A 20319-nucleotide genomic window follows, 5' to 3' on the forward strand; every position below is an offset into this window, starting at 1 on the left:
TTTATGTGATCAGTAGGAAGTGTAAGAGGCCTGGTGATTGTGCAAGTCAGGAGCTTCCAGCTAGGTCAGTCCCAGGAACGGTGGGCTCTGGGAATGCCTTGTCATGAGAATTCCGAGGGGCAGACCCTTTATAGAGGAATCGGCCCTGTGGGTGGACATGGAACAGATCTCGTAGCCCACAGCCATAGTGGGCAGTGAGGAACAGTAGTGACTTAAAGCTTGATGCAGTGTGTTAAGTTACAGAGGTCTCAGAGCCCTTCTGTGAGGGTATCTTTCAGAAAATTGCTCTCATATAACTCTGGTCCTAAAGTGTGATGGATCACTGGACCACCAGCTCTATCATGACTTAGCCATTCCTCCATCTAGAATGGCAACATGTCCCATTTTTGAATCAGAAATATACTCCCTGCCTTTCATATACCTTTAACACAGCTCGTGTGGCAGATTCTTGAGTGTGGTATGTGCAGGTGTATGCGTTTGTATCCTATTAAGGTCCTAAAAGAAGCCTCACTCCTGGGTGTGAGATTGGAAAGTAGGCCTCCATTCTTTCTTCCCCAGACTGTGGGGAGACATGGTATTTTCTAGTTTGCTCAGAGCTCTGAGATGGGCTGCAGGGACCAGAGCCTCCCTAATCCAACTGGCATGCACTTCCTCACCCCTCCCCCATCTAGTGGACACACCCCAGCCATGGGCAAGGAAGAACAAACCCTTATCTGGTTCTTATGTATAAATATATCCCCCACCCCCACATCTCTCCTTTGTTTTGTAGCCCAGAACTCTGACATAGCTGGGATAGTCTTGACCCTACTGGTCCTCCAGTCCCCGCTTCCCAACCAGTTCTGGGATTACAGGCGTATCCCACCATACCCTGTCAGCTCCCTTTCCTGCTGACTCCCTCTGCTTCAGACTCAATAAATACTGAAACCAAGTTCAGTTTGGCCCCAAAAGCCCACTGAAGCCCTGAAGGTTCTTTGTAAGAAAGAAAAAAACTATAATGCAAACACTTTATTATCAAGAGTGACTGGTATTAGTTTTTTTGTTTTTTGTTTTGTTTTTTTTTGGTCTGGGCATTAATATTTTTTAAAAAAGCCATACACCAAACCTAGGCTTTCCACCTAGTTCTACTGTATAATTCTCTTTAAAAAAGGAAAGAGGGAAAGAAAGAAAAAAATATATCTGTATTGAAAGAATTACAAGCCAAAGTGCGTCTTTCTTGTTTCTCCATATACACACATTGCACCATATATAAATAATTACGTTGTAAAAATGACTCCATAATTACAAGTATAATATATATTTCCATATAATATATAAAACTTTATATTAAATCTAGGTAGATGATATCTGGGGGGAGGGCGAGGTTGTCCCTGGGGTGGTGTCTCTGGGCGCTGGCCCCCCAGAGGTTGGGGGACGCTGCGGCACAGTGGCAGCCGCATTGCTATCTGTGGTTGTTGAGTAGGATCTCCAGCCAACAGGGGCAGGAGGTGATGAACTGTCGCGAGTAGCAGGGTCCCCAGCCCTTGGCGAAGCTGATGCGCACACTGTGCGGGTCGTAGGGGCCGTGAGCGGCGTCTGCGTGCTGCAGCAGCCCTGAGCGCTCAAAGTCGAACACCTTGATGGAGTAACCCGGTGGCACCTTGCGCACGACCAGGGCGCGGCCTCCGGGCGCATCCAGCGTCGGGGAGTTGACGAAGATGGGGTGCTCGCCCCGGTTGTAGGCCCACACGCCGTCTGGCTCCTTGCTGAGCAGTATGCCAAAACCGATCTTGCTGCGCGTGCGCCGCACCGACTCACTGCGCTGCTCCAGGTTGAGCTGGCCCAGGCAGAAGCCGCTGCCCTGAGGTAGGTCGTAGAAAATGCTGACAGCCTGGTCGTACACCGCATAGAGGCGGCCCACGCGTGTCCGGTGCTCCCAGTACGCCACGCTGCACCAGTGGCTCGGCTTGGTGGCATCCGGAGACATGCTGGCATCTGCAACGCAAGCATAGGATATGGCAAGGTTATTGCTGGGGGAGAGGGGGGGAGGCTGGGCAAAGTTTTCCAAGATCAACCAGTATGTGAGCAACCACTGTGTGCCAGGCTGCCAAATAATTTAGCACACAGTGGGAATTTCTCTCTCTCAAAAAATACGTTTTAATGGGGGGGGGGGGCGCGGTGAGAGCGCACTGAGAATCAAACCTCTTCAAGTTTGGCAACAAGCATCTTTACCATCTCATTCCGCCCCACATAGGATGATGAATCTACAGTATGCAAACCAGAGTGCCTACTGTGTGCTAGCCCCTGGGACACAAAGATATGAACCACATCCAGCTCCTGTCCACTATAATTTTACAACAACTAGGAGAGATAAACACCAACAAGCACAATCTACCAAGCAAGTGTAGCAATCTTAGAAGACCCCATCTGCAAGGTCATCATGACCTGCCCAAGGTTCACAGAGGCCAAACTGGAATGTGATTCAGACCCCTCAGTCCAGGACTTTACCCCAACAGAGCTCCCTCAAGGGGCTGGATCCAGCACAGGTCAGAAGTGAGGTTGGGATCTTACAGGAAGGTTTGGTTGCACACATTGCTAGCCTTTGATACATAACGCTATCTGGCACGGTGGCATGCACTTGCTGTCCCAGGTACTCAGGAGGCAGAAGATGCAGGATGTTTCAAACCAGCCTGGGCAAGCATCCCTCCCCCTGTTCCCCCAGAAGAACACTGATGGCATTCCCCTGCCTCAGACTTCCTGTGCTCCTTAACCAAGTTGACTTTCAGGTTTCCTGAGGCCCACAACCACCACCTTACTTGTGGCTGCTAAGTGCTATTTTAAAAAGTGGGCTTTGTCTGGGTGATGGTGGCACATGCCTTTAATCCCAGCACTTTGGGGTGGGGGGCAGAGGCAGGTGGACTTCTGAGTTGGAGACAGCCTGGTCTACAGAGTGAGTTCCAGGATAGCCAGGGCTATACAGAGAAACCCTGTCTTGGAAAAACCAAACCAAACCAACAACAACAACAACAACAACAACAACAACAACAACAACAACAACAACAAAAGAGGGCTTTGTTCTCCAAAGGATGTGCATGGATGTCTAGTTCTGGGATGTGTCCTGCTCCACTCCGGATCTCAGTTTCCCCACTGTATAGCAAAGCAGTGACCTGCACTTTGTCTAGATGGGCCTGAAACATGGCCCCACTCCACTTGGGGGGTTTTCACACATGTGGGGACCTGATATAGCCAAGTCTGCCTTGGAAGGCAGTCTCGGAGCTCTTGTTGTTGGGCATAGCCCACTTCTGAGATGAAGTCTCTGGCATCCTATCTTTGCTGTGGGCCCCCACCTCACCATGGCTGTCCACTGAAATTATATGATCTGCCATGCTTGCTTCTGGCCGGAGCCTTCTGAGCACAGAACCCACGTTCACCCAGCTCCTCCCAGGGGACTTGTCCAACAACCAACCTAACCTTGGATGAGTGGCTTTGTTCATTACCAGTGCCATGAGGCCAGCTCTGCAGCCTTCACTTAAGTCCTGAGTCTCCAGAGGGCCCTGGACCCTCTTTTCACACAGAGAAGGCTGCCTGGCTGCTACCTCGGACTGCACAGGGTCTCTACGAACAGGCCCGTTCATCACTCAGGAGCCAGCCACAGGTCCCTCAGTCTGAGGACAGTCAAATCTTCACACCAGGCAAAAGCTAGCTACAGTTGAGGAGGGGAGTCAAGGGGATCCTGGCTATCCCCAACTAAGTGCCCTTGGTGAGTGCACATACATAGCTCAAGCCCACGGCAGGAGAGCAGGATCAGCGAGGTCCTGAACTCCATCCTGCCAAGCCACTGTTCCTCTCAATACCCATCCACCTGGCGCAGGCTTGGGAAACTTGAGGGCCAGAAAAACAAGGCCGTGCCCACTGGCCATGAGCTTCCGGTACTGCTCGCAGCCAGGGAGACTTCCTCTAGTGAGCCAGGCCAAGTGAGGTTAAGAAGCTGTGTGCAGCACCCCGAGGATGCTGGGAGCAGAGCTAGGGTGGGTACCAGGCATCGCTGGGCCCCTCCTATGAGCTAGGCACTGCCTTCACGGGTGAGGGAACTGAATTCCCGATTGCGCACCCCAGAATTCTGGAGCCAGCCTCACGGAGAGGGCAAACCTTTGTGTGTGTGGTGCCAATGATGAAATGCAGTACCCTTTCTCTCCTGCTGAGCTACACCCAGGTCCCAAGCCAGCCACACTAGAGGGCGCTCTCCTCCATCCTCAGGCCAGTAGTTCTTAATCCTGATGCGAGACCCTTTAACCCAGTTCCCCACGCTGTGCTGGTGACCCCCAACCATACATTTTCATTGCTGCTTTTTAACTGTAATTTTGCTACTGTTATGAATCCTAATGTAAATATTTTTTGGAGATAAGAGGTTTACCAAAAGGGCAGAATGTCAGGCAGGCGCCTCATTAAAACTTCACTGGGCCGGTCACTTCCCTTCTCTGAGCCTCAGTTTCCCTATCTGTAATAGCAACTGCTGTAAGGACCTACGAGTCCCGTGGGTGCTTACTTCACTGTCTCACTGAGGAAAGGGACTACTAGTTTCAAAGTAGCCTTGTGTCAAGGTCAAAATAGCAGCTTCAAGTCAGAGAGTGTGCATAGGAGCCATAGGCAGGGAGGGAACACTTTCTTCTTGCCAATGTCTAGAAGGCTTTGCAGCTAGGAGTCCAGTGGGGCTTACCGTTTCTCTCAGGTACCTGTTTGATCCCTAGCCTGGCCACAGGATCCTTCACAGGGATGTTGCCATATGCCTCTGATGTCCAGGCTAGACCTATCTCCAACCCTATGGAAATTAAGCTGACTGGCTTCCAAATTCTGCTGCCCTGTAAGGCCCTCTCTTTACAACAGCATCCTCTCTGGGTCTGGACCACATGCCTACTGTGGGTCAGTGGCTCTGGGGATAGCCTACTCCCCACATATGAACAAAGGGCCTCAGGCCTCTCGGGGTCCTTCTCCAAGGCTGCAAATATCCCGGGGACTCTGAACACACTAAAGCAGGGGAAGAAAAGAAATAAAACTCATCTCAAATGTCTGTGTATCTTACACACAGGAAGCCTGATCTGAAGGTGGGCTCAGGTCTGAGGACAGTGGAGGGGTTGTGGGCAAGGACTTAAAGGTAACCCCCTCAGCTTTAGAGCTCCTCAGGATCACCTCACCTGGCAGGGATACCCAGGGCTCCCTAGAGGGAGTATGTCTCTCCCCCGATCCCGTGTGTGTGTGTGTGTGTGTGTGTGTGTGTGTGTGAGAGAGAGAGAGAGAGAGAGAGAGAGAGAGAGGGAGGGAGTGAACCCAGGCCTTTAGGCTTGCTTGGTAGGAGCTCTACCACTGAGCTACACCCAAGCCCAAGCCACACGTTTAAATGGGAATAGGGTGGGTAGCCATGGCACTGATGCCCAAGCCCCACGTTTAAGTGGGAATGGGGTGGGTAGCTACAGCACTGATCAATCTGCTTGGTTTTGTCCTGTGGGTATTTGTTTTCAAACATTTCCTCCTGACACAAACTAAAGAAACCTTGGTCTAGAGAGGACCTGTGGGTTCCACACGTGGACCTCAGTGGCCTTATCTCTGGAAGGTGGCACCCGGGTTATAATGATTTGCCTGAGGCCACCCATCAGAGATGGCAAAGTTGGGACTAGGACTTAAAATCCTTGAATGAGGTAAACACATGGCTGCAGCCACCTGACTGGCAAGCTTCTCCATGTACCCAAACCTCGCCTCTCTTCCTTTGTAAGAACTTATCAGTCATCGAGGGCTCTGCTCACCGGGGGCCACTGTTGGACTCTCTAGAAACTCAAACAGTAAATCAAGCATACACAGAAAGAGACCGTCATCTCGCTCACTGGCTCCAGGCCTGTTGCAACAACCCAGGCAAGGGGACTCAAGCTTCGAGGTGCTCCAAGAGGACTGTGAGTGGGAGGGCCCTTTACACTCTCTGTAAAGCACCTCGGTTAGTTCCTGGACTGGCACCTGTGGTGACCGACCTGCCCTGTAACAGAAGGGATGGAAAGAACACTTACGATCTAGAATGAGCCCAGCTGTGGCTCCATGCTCAACGCTCACAAGCTCCAAGAACTCAATTTTGTGGAGACCTGTATGCTGTGCGCTGGTGTGCTTCAGTGATGTAGAGCAGGCAGGCTGCACCCATGAGCCCACATGGCCCTACTCTACTCATCAGGGACAGTGTCTTGTAGAAAGAGCCTTCTCTCTTTGGGGTTCCAAAGCTCTGGCCCTGTCATCTTCCACAGCCACCAGCCTAATTAGGAACCATCTCTTTAATTGCAAATAAATACCGGGGGAGTCAGACCAGAGCAACATCAAAGGTGACCGAGGTCTGACCGAAACTCACGCTTCTCCCTCCTCCCTCCCCTCCCCAATCCCTGGCCTGCTCAGGGCCTGGCCTAGTTCCCAGCCAGCAACGGGTCCCGCTGGGAGGGGTGGGTGGGAGGAGAAACGCTGGGAGCCCTGCCTTCTAGCCAGGATCAGTTAACTGCCTCCTTTCTCAGCCTCGGTCCTCTCCGAGGAAGTAGCTATAATGTGCAGCTCTGAATTTCTATGTCCCAGCAAACTCTAGCCAGTCCCTTGCTGGGAGCCCTGCTCAGCCGGTCTCCAACAGGGGGATGGTGTGGCTCTCTCAGGGACACGGGTTAGCAAAGAAAGGAACCAACCAACTCCACAAACACCAAACGCACAGCAGAATGGACCACCCTTAAGTGCGCCTGCTTGGAGAAGGAAGTCACACACAGAAAATCCACTGAAAGGCAGAGGCGGGAAGTTCTCCATAGGCAGAACAGCTGATAAAACATGCAATAGCAAAGGTGGGCGGCAGCTCTCAGTGAGGAGTTCTGGGCTACATGTTCAAGGCCCCAGGTTCCATCCCCTAAGACTGCAGTAAATACATACAAAGAAAAGGAAGGAGGAAGGAAGAAGAGGAGGAGGAAGAGGAGGAGGAGAATCAGGGCAGTTGATAACCTGAGGAGTAGGTACACAGGAAGGAGAGAACTTCCAAGACAGGAACGATGGGAATCGGGGTGTATATATACACCCCAGAAGAGTCACCACAACCTAAACACTAGGCTAAGCAGGTTTTGGCTGTAGCTACTGACATCTACAGGAGTCTCAGAAGGTCCCCCAGGTGACAGCCCCTCGCCCCCATTGTCTCCCAGAGGTACCCACATTCCTGCCACCAGAGGGTGGTGGCAGCCTTCTCTGAGCACCAGGCAAACAGCCTCAACAAAGGCCGTCTCCCTTGCTCGGCCCAGCCACAGTCTGCCATGCCTTCCTCCAGAGCTCTCTGCCCAGCCAGGGTGCCTAGAGACCAACATGTAATTTTGTGTGTGTGGGAGGGGGGTACTGGACCTCAAGGGGGCTGGCTGGAGTCCGGAGGAGGTGGAGAGCGGTGGAATCCCAAGAAATGTCTTTAAGCTTATTCGAATCAGCAATTTTCTGTCAAAACAAAGTGCAGGAGCGCGGTGGTGTGCTCCCTCACAGGATCCAGCTAAAGCACGAACACAGTGAAATGTCTTCTCCTGCCCTCTCTCCGCCTTCTGACCACAAATGCCCAGGGTGGGCCATCCCAAGAAGGGACCAAAACATGTCCCAGTCTGGCGAGAAGACAAAGCACTCCCGGGAGGTTTGTGGGGTGGTCCGTCCCCACCGTATCCCTAATATCTGCTGGGCTTCACATCTCCCTAGCTTATACCACCGTCCTTGCCACCAATTAAAAACAACCAATAAAGACTGCTTGGCAGTAAGCTTCAGACAAGAACCAAATCCACTCCCTGTGGCGTGCCGAGAAGAGAAGAGACCAGCTCTCTAAAATCCAGAAAGCAACTAGCTCAGGGGTCACACAGCAAGTTGGTGGCAGAACTGGAAATCAGCCTAGGGCTTTCTCTCAGCCCTTTGCATGGGGGCCTCCCACTCTCCTGGAAAACTACTTTCTTCTGTCCCAAGTCATGCCTGTGGCTTCAAGTTCCCTTCATCCAACCGGCAGCGTTTCATCTGTGGCTCCAGAGCCTGGGAACAATTACGCAGGCCCTGCATCTGGTTAACCTAACACCCCTTTTAAAGCCTTATTTGCCCATTAGATAAGTAGTTTTTGTTATCAAACTGAGGGGAAGAAACGAGTTTCCAAGGAACTCTCCTTTGTCCTTTGGGGCCGAAGAAATGGCTTCAGGTTTGCAGCCAGTCCAGCCAGCAGCATTCATTAATGGTCCTGGCCTTCCTCACAGGGGAGGGAGGGCCTGTCCTTGCCCCTGGCTGCTTCAGAAAAGCAGAGAAAGAATGCACACAGGGCCACGTTAATGGTCAGCAGCTCAGAGCCAGCCGAGCGAGCCTCTGCTGAACGCGGGCTGGCCCAGCTGACAGGAGTTTCCTCCTCCTAGCTCCCCCCCACCTCCCCAACCCCCCACCTCAGAGCCAGCACCTCGGGCTCCCAGAGGAAGCCTGGCTTCCAAGAGGAAGTTCCTAATCGCTCATTACATCACAAGAGATCTGGCCACCGCTGCTGCGGGCCTGCACCGGGCCCACCGCAGGGGCTCTTTTAACTGTGGGTCTCCAGTGTGGAGACCGTGCTGTCCTCCCGCCCCACATGGCTACTTGGTTGCTCTGCTGGCAAAAGCGAGATGGGTACAGAAAGGGAGAATGCCAGCAAGAAGAGAGGGGAGCCCAGGAACAGGAAGTCCACTGGACCGACGACTGAGGGGAGGTCCAAAGAGGTGAAGTGACTTATACATGTCACAGTAGAAACCGCTCAATGGAGCTGGGACCAGTGGTATCTCCGCAGAGGGCATGGGTTTCACGCACTGGATCAGGAGCAAGGAAGCCTGTGTGCAAAGTCCAGCCCTGCCACTCACCAGCAACGGTAACAATCCCTACAGAAAATATTCTGAGAGACACTTGTGACCCTCCCTTTGGCCATCAGACAATTGTCCCCAAGGAATTGGAATTTCCCCAGGAATCTCATGCTGGGAGCAGGAAAAGGCAGAAGGCTGGTGTCAGCAAGAGGGAGAACAGAGATTTCACACTGTTCTGACAACTTGTCAGGCCACCTTGCAGGAGGGACTGGATCCTAGGCAATAACAAGCCAATGATGCTCGTGCAGGATCGCCCCTTGGACGGGGCTATCTATTTAAACCTGAACGTCGTATGTCAGTCCCTAATGATGGCCTTGGGGGGGGCGCTGTCACTGGACCTATTTATTTGTTCCTCTTCCCAGGGCTGCCACTCTGAGTAAACCACCGTTATCTGCTTCTCATTACTCCTTGGCTTATTGGGGGTGGACAGTGAAGCCCAATTTGTACCCTAAAACAGTAATAACACTCTTGCCATCTCAGGCAAGTGACTTTTTGCTCCTCTGGGCCTCAGTTTCCAAAACTGCACAACAGGGATACAGTCAGCAGCTACTTCACAGGGCACTGGGGTCAGCTGCAGTCAGACGATGCCTTGCCTGGAAATGAGCAACCTGGAAATTAACAGCGATCACTGACTCTTGTTAGCAGATTTCAAAAATGTAAGCTATACAAATTATTTACAGCAGTTATATAATGCATAGTTCACAAGTATATTCATGTTGGGTAACAACAACACTCGGCAAAGATGTGCTAATGGACTAGAGACTCAAGGAGAAATAATAATAATAATAATAATAATAATAATAATAATAATAAAACAAATCAGTCAACACTGGAGAAGGCATTTGTGAATGCCAGGCAGAGTGAAACAGGTTAAAGACACTCAGAGGACAAACTGCTAACCCTCTCAGCTCCTCTTGTGCTTTTGGGCATCGTGCGATGTCTGTGTGTATGTGTGGACATGTACGGGAAGTTCAGAGGTCAACCTCAGCTGCTGTTCTTCGGAAGTACTATCTACCTAATTTTTTGGAGACAGGGTCTCTCCGTGAATCTGGGGCTTGGCAACTAGGCTGCTGGCCCCAGGGGTCCTGTCTCTGCCTCCCCTGCACAGGGACCCCAGGTGTGAGCCACCCTAACCAGCTTTGATGTGGACTCCAGGTGTGAGCCACCCTGACCAGCTTTGATTGGATCCTGGGGTTTAGGAATTCAGGTCCTAATCCCTGGGTGGGCGGCAGGTCTATTCCCTACTGAGCTATCTCCCCAGTCCCACCCTTCCCGTTGTATGATAAAGAAGCTGTGTCAACCTTACCAAGCTTGTGTCCAAAGTCAGAAGCCAAGAAGTTTCAAGATTAGGATCTGATCTCCTGTCTACATAGACTTAGAGATATTATTTGCTATTATCCCCATGTGTGCTGCCAACCCCAGTGGCAGCATGGATAGACTCACAGGCCCAAACATCTAGCTCTGCCGGCTCTAAGATGTATTGCCAGGGCCACACAAAGATGGGATGCTAAAAGGGGTCCTGAGCCTGGGATGCAGCATCTTTGGTATAGAACGAACGTCTGCATGCTGACTACCTTCCTGGGAGGACAGAAACACTTCTCAAATGCAGCCTCCACCCACCATAGAGAGGGCCTAGTGCTGCTCTGAAAACACATGCCCTTTTAACTTCCCCCTCACATCCAAACAGCTCCCCTTGCCTGAACCACAGTAGGGAATGTATTCTAGGTGAGCCACAACAATGAACACTGCCCAAGGAAGAGGACCATCCATCCAGCCTACACCCAGCCACAAGGCGGGAGGAATGAGTGTTGCAGCATCCCATTCTCAGGGCAGGCCCCACGCCAGAGTCTCCTCAGCAACCACAGAGAGGAGCTCCTACCCTGAGTGACCCTCTCTGCTGGGACCTTCCTGCTGCTCCTCAATATGACAGCCTGAGTCCTTAGAGGCACCATCCAGGAGGGTGCCTCAGGCATCTGGTGACCAGCTTCTAAGAGGTCAAACAGACCTGCAGGAAGGCCTTTGTTGTGTCCTGACCTTGGCTGCTCAGCCTCTGGTCTCTGGTGGAACAGGACGGCAGCCTGGGCTGAACTAGGTAGGGTTCCACTCTTTTATCTCCTGCAGTATTTAAACAGACTGGCAGTCCTGACCCAGAATAAGTTTCCCCAGGTCTGCTCTGTCGTTGCTCCCAGCAGAGCAATCTTCCCAGGAGCCCCAGACTCAACCGCAGTGGGAAGCGGGACCAGTCAGGGCCCACATCCATCACACCTTACACCTACAGCACCCCAGCATCCCCTGCCAGAGACTACCTCCCACCCAAGGAGTCTCTGCCCAGGCCCCAGCACTGAGCTTGACAGCACACGATCAGTGGTTCCAAAGAGCTACAGGGAGACCATAGGGTCAACAGAGCCAGATCATCTATGACAGCAAGTGGCGGCGTGGGCAGATGAGGACCCAGCAACTTCAGTGTAAGAAAAAAGACACCAAGCCCCAAGGAAGCAAGCAAGTCCTCAGCCACAGAGCAGGAAGATCCCAGGGGATGGAGGAGGGGGAGGGAGAGGAAAGGAGAAAGGGAGGGAGAGAGAGAGAAGAGAGGAAGAGACGGAGGGAAGGAGAGAAGAGTTCCAGAGTAACCAGGAATCCAGCAGGCTTAGGGAAAGGACCAGTTCTTGTCACAAAAGACTCTAACCTTGGCCCCCATTCCAAGGCCTCTTCTGCTTATTCCAAAGTCTGATGCTAAGCCTCTGCCTACTTAGGGACAACCTAGGGTGGGAAAGCCTCAGTGTTCCTACTGTCCCTGGACAATCTGGCTAAGAATGGGAAGCTGGGGACCTCCTCCAGAAATGCTCTTCTAGGGCCTGCGCGGGAACTGCGGTATGCTGGATTCCCAATAAACCAGATGTTTACCAGTCCACCGGGCTAGGCCTGGGTTATCACCTCAGACTTTTTTATTTGACCCTGAACCTCTGACCTCCTTCCTCCACCTCACCAAGTGTAGGGATTGCACTTGGTGTAGCATGTCTACCTTACAAAGTGCTGGAGATGGAACCCAGGGCCTGTGCACGGCAGACAAGCACTCTGCCAACTGAGCCGCACCTCCAGCCTGTCATCTCAGGTTTTCAATGACCACAGATAGTCACCCTCCGAACCCAAGCCTGACTTCCCTAGTGAACCTGACATCAAATGACATCTACCTTTAGGGGTTCAGGCAGAGGCAGATGGGGCACGTGGCGTACTGCTCCAAGTTCCCATCTTTCAGGTTCCCAGAGGTGGGGGTGGGGGTGGGGTCGCAAGCACTGGGGCATCTCCATATTGCTCTTCTTTTCTAGGAGCAGCCTGAGGTTTACTGGCACACTTCCTTCTATCTCAGACTTATACTTGGGCCCACACAATAACTTCCTCGAAACAAAGTATCTAAATGTCATCCGCCATCACCTCTTGCAGCTGGCAGAAGCCCATCGCCTTGGGTCTCTGCTGTCAGCTTGACTCCTGCATTCTGAACTACCCAGTGCATCCCACGTCCATCCCACATCTTATAGTCATGTAGCCAAAAAGGCTGTGAAAAGTGAAGAGATGCCAATCTGAACCGAGCCTTACTCCAGTGACTGTGCCATCCTGAGGTGGAGTGGGGCACAGTGATGCTCCAAAGGCACAGAAAGGGGTCTCCAAGTTCACTAAAGCACACAGGCGCCTTACCTGGCAACAGGGAAGCTTTGATTTCTCTGTGTTGTCAAGCTACCAAGTGTGGAGAGATAGGGACAGGGCTCTGGGTGGCAGAGCTGACTTCCTTACTTGCAAGGCTCCACAACGCAACTGGACTTTATGTGTGACTTGAACTTGCATCTACCTTGAGTGTCACTATAAGTGAACTTTGTGTGAAAGGAGAAACACCTCCAAGTACCAAAGGCGGGACAAACAATTTTAAAATCCAAGATGGCTCAGTGGGTAACGTCGACCTGAGTTTGATTCCCCAAAATCCACATAAAAGTGTGTGTACTTTCCCGCCTTTATGGAGGTGGGGCAACTCTATAAGGTAACAGTGATAGCCACGCCCATACACAGTAAACAAACAAGCCATCCTTTCATCAAATCCTCCCCTTCCATCTCTCATCAATGCCTCCACCTCCTTAGGGGGACTCTGCAAAGCTATTGACTGCCATAGTCAGCATGCGTGTAGGCAGGAGGAATCACAGGAAACTGGAGGGGCTCAGGCCCCTGCCAAGCATGGCTGACACTGAGTGCAGATTCCGTCATTCCTACAGCCGTGTCCTCCGTCACCTCAACTCTCTACTAAGGGTCCGGTGTCCATACAGCCCACCTAATTTATTTTTTTATAAAAACTTAGTATATTTACTACCTTACTTGAGCACATGTACACGTGTGTGGGCATGTGTGTGCCAAGAAGAACCTGCAGAAACTGGTTCTCCTCTTCCACCATGTGGGTCTCAGAGATTAGACTCAATTTGTCAGGTTGGTGGGAGGTACCCCTACCTGCCAAGCCATCTTACTGGCTCCAACCTATCTAACCTAATACCCAGTACAATCTCAGAAGGCAGGTAGGGACCAATGTGCAGGGTACTTACGTGTAGAAGAAACGGAGGCTGAGGGACGTTAAGTGCCCCACCCCCACCATAGTTCCAGCTGGAGGTCAGCACAGTCCCTCTCCCCTGGTTCAACTATGGGTACAACTTGTCCCCCCTCCCCCCAAGACTGGTGCCTGCCAAGCCACCAACAGACCTTCCTCCTCCCTCCCACGGGCACCTAGTGGCCTGCAGGCTGCTGGCGTCTGCATTCCTAGAGCCTAGGCCCCATTCAGCCACTGAGGAGGCTCCCAAGCAAACCGGGCTGTAAATCACAGCCATTGTGTATTACCCTCTTAGCCACAGGCAAAAGCGACCTTCTCTTTCCCCCTCTGCTGTTAACTATCCCTGGTTTCACTGTGTGTTTCCCACCCTGCTTGGGAGGAGGCCAGCTCTCAATTATTAATCTGGGAGGTGGAGGCTACATTCCTGGTTGCCTAGCTGCTTCCTCCTTGGTAGGCAACTCACCGGCCTTTGAGTGACATCGAGCCTTTCACTACACCCCAGCCACGTCTTGTGGAAAGGGTGTTTAAAGCCAGATCTAAATACAGACAAATACACAGTGGAACACTCAAACACCCTGACATCTTCCCCTTCAGCCCACCTGGGTGCTATTGCAAGATGCCTCCGTTTCTCAGTCTGTGAAATGGGTCGGTGTGTTTGTAAAGATAGTGGGTTAATATAAAAGGCCTCACACCTGGTCATCTTCACTGGCCAGAACGGTCACATCGAACTTAGAGCCCTGCTGAAGATGCAGTTCAGTTGGTCTAGCATGCTCAGCGTCCCCAGCACTTAAATCCTGTCACAGTAGCAAATCCTGTCACAGTAGCACACACCTATAATCCCAAAATTTAGGGGACAAAGGCAGAAAGTTCAGTAGTTGAAGGGCACCCTTAGCTACAGCTCATTCAAGGGTAGCCTGGGCTACTCGATGCTTCTTAGTTCATCCGCTCACTTTACTATTTGCTAGATGATGAAGGGACAGACCTTTGGGGGACAGCAGAAAGCTGGAACACAGAGGCAAGTGACTGCACTGTATGTGACCCAAACCTCTGTCCATGTCAAAAGAAACAACGGGTGGGCTGGGAATGGAGGTGTCATTTTTAATCCCGGCACTTAAGAGGCAAAGATAGGTCAATGTCTATGAGTTCAAGGCCAGCTTAGACTACATTGTGAGTTAGACACTTTCAAAAAAAAAAAGGAAAGAAAAAAAGAACCTGGGTGACCAGCAAATAAAATAAAATAAAATAAAATAAAAATCCAAACCCATGTGGTTAAAATCCTCAGAGCACCCTTGCTTGGCCCAGCTCCACACACAACCCTAGGGCCACCAAACACTGTCTTTAATGGCAAGGGACATCTTCCCCTCCAGTAAGCTACAAGTTCAAATGGCCACTCCGTGCCACCAGGAAGGCGGAGGTTTGGGGTCACCTTCCTCCTCTAGCTTACACCACACGATGGTACCCTGATTTCACTCACAGGGGTCAGTCTATGGCTGCCAGAGACTCAGCACCTTAGGAGGGCAGTCCAGAGAAGGTTTCTGCATTCCCCTGCTTCACCTACCATGGGCCTTATGTCTGTTCCCTCCTGCAGTACTAGGGGATGAACCTAGGAGGCCCTGCATGCTCTCTGCCACTGAGCTACCTCTTCAGACTTTTTACTGTTTATTTTGACACAGGTTCTCACTTAAGTAGCTCAGGCTGGCCTGAACTTGTGATCCTCCTGCCTCAACCTCCGGGAGTAGCGGGTATTACTATGTCCCCACACCCAGTTCATGATTGGACCCCAAAGCTTTCTATAACTCTGATGGCCTTGGGTGTGTTTGTCTAAAAGGAGACTTTTGTCTTCCCTTCTCCCTATGCACGAGGCTTCCGGATATAAAGTGTGCATTTGCCAAAATAAATCGTCACATATATACAATCAAGCATCAGTATTTAGAACCCATAAATCCAGACTTTGTAATAATTCTGAAAGTAGCAGGGTCGAAGTTGAGAAAAGGTTCTGATAAACAAATGCAAAATATAAATACGATTTAGAACAACTGTTTATCTTCCTAGCACTGTATAAACAGTGCACTGCAGTTACGCACTGTGTTCATCTATCTATAACGCAGTTCGCCAGGGATCTCTCCCAGGGAACATTCCCAGCCAGCAACAGTCTAGGACGGTTGAAAAACCGCAAAACCTGGGTTCTTAGTGTCTCTTCCTGTCACCCCCATCCTGAGCTGGTGAAGAGCCCCTGCACTGCCAGAGTTCTATATTAGGAAAAGAAGCAGCCGCGATGGCTAAACTTCCCTGGCCCTCCTCTGGTACCCAGTGGCCACCCGGGAAACAGTGAGAACTCTTGGCTCTACATGTCACCCAGTTCTCTGTGCCAAGCTTCAAGCAGCAGCACTTGACGGGGTCTCTGGCCAGGGGCCCTTGCCAGCTCAGGCATTCCCACTGAGAGCGGACAAGGAAGCCCCTCAGACAGCGGCAGCAGCAGCAACAGCAGCAGCAGCAGCTAACAGCCAAGATGTCCTGTTGGTGGCCACCCCCCCACTCCTGGGTGATTTACAAATTAGATCTGCTGTCCTCCCAGGGAAGCCATGAGTGGATTACATAGTCAGTAGGAAGGCTGAAGAGGAACTGAGAGACAGTTCAGTCAATACACTGCCTGTTCTGCAAGCTGGAGGACCTGAGTTCAATCCCCAGGACCCACGTGAAAAGCCACATGTGGTAGCATGCACTTGTAAGCTCAGCACTGGGGAGGCAGAGACAGAAGGATCTCAGAGCTTCCTTCTCTGAGGATTGCCAAGTCAGCCTAGACTAATCAGCACGCCTAAGCCAGTGGGAGACTCTGCCTCAAAACAAACAAACAAACAAACAAACAAAGATGGGCAACTTCTGAGGAACAATATGCAAGGCTCACCTTTGAACCTACACATTCACAGACACACAACTGCAAACCTATCACACACACACACACACACACACACACACACACACACTACAACATACGCACAGGAAGTTCGGGACGCTCAGGACCCCACAGACAAACAGGGTGTAGGGCAGTAGGAAGAGACTCTGTGAGCCGGTGAAGCAGTTGGCAGATATGGTGCCTAGGTCCTGCCTTGAGAGGGACAGACTGTAAGGCCCCAGAGATGTGGGCAGGAGGCCAAGCTGGAAATACCGAGAGCTGTTCCAGCTTGGAGAAGTGGCCCTGCCAAGTCGGGAAGGCAGTGCTGACGGGGATGGGGTGTTTGTGGGGGGGAGGATAGTGGCAGGTTCCAGACAGGCCAGTCCCTAAGGGCACAGAGTCAGGAGCAACCTCTTGTGTCTCGAGGCACGTGGGAGCTGGAGTCCAGCCAGGGAGACCCAGAGCCGCCAGTCTTCCCAGGGTACCTCTGTCCTGGCGCTACCCCACAGCACTGTCCTTAGAGACACGGGTTAGACTGTAGTACACAGGACCAGTCTCTCCTCACTTTCTGGCTCCTGATTCCAGGAATGCTCACTGGAGCCCACCAAGACCATCTTGTAGGCATTTTGGAATCTTCTAGCTCACTAACACCCAGACAAGATGTAGGATGAAGGAGCCGCCTTGTGATGGATCACAGGGCTAGCCAGGGCCTCTCTGTTCCCTGTGGGGAAGCCTGGTGTATGGAGGATACTCCCCACCCCCGCATACAGACAAACTCCTCTGCCTCGTTCTGGTGGGCTTTACACACTGCTGTCACTTGGGATGGTGTAGAGTGGGTCCCTAGCAGGCAAGAAGTCCTGGCTTCCATCCCCAGCCCTAGAACATACATGCCTCAATAAGACAATGAAGCACAGCTCATCACATGCACACGCCTTACCACAAGATAGACATTTTCCACAGACACCCTGGGGACTGTGACCCTCATCAGTCAAGCCATCTGACTCCAAGGTGAGCATCAGGACAACGCCTCTCTCTCCTCCTCGACATTCATACTAAAACTTCATTGTGAACACGAAATTAGCAGGCCACTCTCTGTCAGAGTCCAGCCACCTCTACCTGCTGGCTCACAACACAGCGAACAGAAAACCGCCCAAACCGGGCCTTGAACACGTGGAGCTCCACTCAGAAACCACGGATGCACACTCCCTGAAGGGAAAGAGTGGGTAGGGTGTTTTCGAGAGTCACTTATTGTGGGTTTGGGTTCCAGCCAGCAGAGCTGCCACTGAGATGCAGGGAGAGAGAATTGGCTTAGGAGGTTGGGTTTCGCTTGTACCAGACAGATACCTACTGCACGCAGGGGCAGGAGACTGAAGCAAGAAAGTACTGGGGTTGTCAGAGGAAACTGGGGAGACGTTTGTTTATCCCTTCTAGTCATCTCAGAGTTATTTAGTGGCTTATACACATTTTATTGTTTCCCCCCACCAAAACAACACGAATAATTATTCTGTTCCAGAGTTGCCGGCAGAAAGTCCCACAGGCAGGCAGTTAGAGCCACCATCCTACTTCTGCCCCCCAAATGGGTTCTGTGGACTGAGGAGACTGACCGCCACCCCATCTGGTCATGAGAAGGTTTCAGGGCAAGGGGGTGAAACTCACCTCAGACTGGTAGAACTCTGAAAACTCCAGGTGGCTGGCTTTGCATACTACTGTCAAAAGGCATGGTCAACTGTCCCAGGAACATGCGGGGGAGGCTCTAACGGATTTGTGGAGAACTGTTATAACTTCAGGGTTGGAGCTTTACTGAACTCAACCTCCTCCATTTAGAGAAGAGGAAACGGAGGCAAAGAAGCAGAAATCCCTTGACGTCCCAGGCAGGACACTATCCTGGATACCACGAGCGAGCCAGAGAAACTAAAACAAGTATCACCAACGAGTCCATCCAACATGAATTATTTTTGCAAAACGGTCTGTTTGTTTGTTTTTGTGAGTAGCAGGGAGCGCCCCCACCCCCGGACTCCCCAATCCCTGGGCTGTCGGAACAACTCCCTGCCTGTGCCTGAGAAATGACCCGCCCCGGCTCCGCCATGGACTCTCAGGCAGAGGATGTGCGTTGCAAAAATGGGGCAAAGTTTCCTATTCTGAAGATAACATTGTAAGACACAGGAAGTCTGCGAGCAAGGCCTGTGTTTCCAGAAAGCCTGTCTCTGCTCACTCAGTCACAGCCATTCACAGTCACCTCCATTGTACCAGACAATCTGAGGCTTGACCGGGTACGTGCTGTTCAGGACAGGGACAGTGTGGCGCATGACAGTGGTCACAGCCCAGGTAAGAGACCAGAGAGTGGCTTTATGGGCCATAAGCTCACTAGGTCTCCCAGCAACCAAGCCTGAGACGGCTCTCCAAGTCCTGACTTCCCCTACCACAATAGAAAAGGGATGAAAGAGCCCAAGTTTCTTCTACTCTGGTGCCCTCAAGTCAAGATTCCCAGGCCCCACCCCTGGAGACTCTGATTCATGGGTCCTGGGTGGAGTCTGATATTCTGTGTGTTTTGCACAAGATTAGGAGGCCCCTCTGCTGGCCCCGATGGGTCACGATCAGCAGCCTGGCATAGAGGTAGGAGAGCTGACTCCCTCGTAAACAGATGACCAGGGTACAGGGACCAAACCAAATCAACTTCCTAGCACGAGACAGATGCAGCTGCTCTAGTGCCAGGCCTGGGAGACTAACTGGGAAGGAGGCGACACTCTGGAGCCAGCACGAATCAATCTGACTCAGTGGCTCTGGGTGTGTTTGATGACAAGCCCTTGGGAGAGTGTCTACCTTTCCTGTGGGATTTGGAATCCAGGATGAGGGTTCAAGTCCTGCCTCTACCGCTGGTCCAGATGACTACCTGGGATGAATGGTCTTAGTGTCTCTGAGCTTCCGTTTCTGTAGCTAGGTAACGGGTCAAGAACACTTGTCACCAAGAACTGCCAGAGGATGAAAGCCCTAGGGCTGGTGAGATGGCTCAGTGGGTAAGAGCACCCGACTGCTCTTCCGAAGGTCCGGAGTTCAAATCCCAGCAACCACATGGTGGCTCACAACCATCTGTAACAAGATCTGACTCCCTCTTCTGGAGTGTCTGAAGACAGCTACAGTGTACTTACATATAATAAATAAATAAATCTTTAAAAAAAAAAAAAAAAGCCCTAACAGCTAGCACGGCCTGTGAGCTCACCGTGTATCAGACACACCCAGTTCTCAGAAGGATGCTGAGAGCTCGGTTATTAACAGATGAAAAGAAACTAGGGCCTCCTGGTCCATTCAAGGTCATGACCAGAGGGTGGCTCAGGACTCACACATCCAGTCTGAGGCTGCTCTCCACACAGGAAAGCACCCCACTAGGCTGCCTTCCTTCCTCTGCACTGAAATGCACAAGACTTGTCCAGCACGCCTCTGTCTGTAAGGACATGACCTGAGCATGACAACTGAGGGGCAGTTATGGGGTGAGAGAAAGCAGAGATTCTGAGGTGGCTGTCAAGGAGATGAAGTACGGGGTGTCACACTGTGGAGCAAGACAAAGCAGGGCACACAGGTGGAAGACAAGGCTACAATGGCCTGCTCTGACCTGACGCCTGGAGCTGGAGTTACAGATGGTTGTGAACTGCCAGATGTGGTTGCTAGGAACCAAACTTGGGTCCTCTGGAAGAGCAAAGCGCTCTTCACCACTGAGCATGCCTCCAGCCCCAGGAGCCACCCGAGTGACACTACAGATCTAATAACAAAGCAGGAGTTCAAATGTAGTTCATTTGGTAGGGGGCTTGCCTATCACGCACCACTATCACACACCTGAGAGGTATAAGACAAAATAACCGTCCTTCCTTCCCAAGTTGCTTTTGGTCACAGTCTTTATCACAGCAACAGAAACCCTAACTAAGACAGCCTCACCCTGCTGGGGACATGCCTTTCATGGAAGTACTCGGGAGGCAGAGGTGGGAGGA

The 20319-nt window shown here is 51.7% G+C and overlaps 1 protein-coding gene across 2 annotated transcripts in view, besides 1 other annotated feature; it reads right to left on the bottom strand.

Moving 5' to 3' along the window:
• Nucleotides 1-990: 990 nt before the first annotated feature.
• Nucleotides 991-20319, bottom strand: part of Smad6 (SMAD family member 6) — a 69010-nt gene continuing 49681 nt past the window's right edge. Inside the window, exon 4 of one of the 2 annotated variants that reach the window (NM_008542.3) lies at nt 991-1971. In NM_008542.3, coding sequence (NP_032568.3) covers nt 1439-1971 — 533 coding nt within the window. In that variant the 3' untranslated portion in view covers nt 991-1438. The remainder of the gene's footprint in view (nt 1972-20319) is intronic. The other variant, XM_006510822.3, reaches the window with a different exon arrangement.
• Nucleotides 6230-9466: an enhancer, noted in NCBI's record as "VISTA enhancer mm1518". NCBI's record gives its function as "enhancer in: limb[6/8]" and the evidence as "EXISTENCE:transgenic organism evidence [ECO:0001131][PMID:17130149]".

Source organism: Mus musculus, chromosome 9 (assembly GCF_000001635.26).
Source record: "Mus musculus strain C57BL/6J chromosome 9, GRCm38.p6 C57BL/6J".
NCBI lineage: Eukaryota > Metazoa > Chordata > Mammalia > Rodentia > Muridae > Mus > Mus musculus.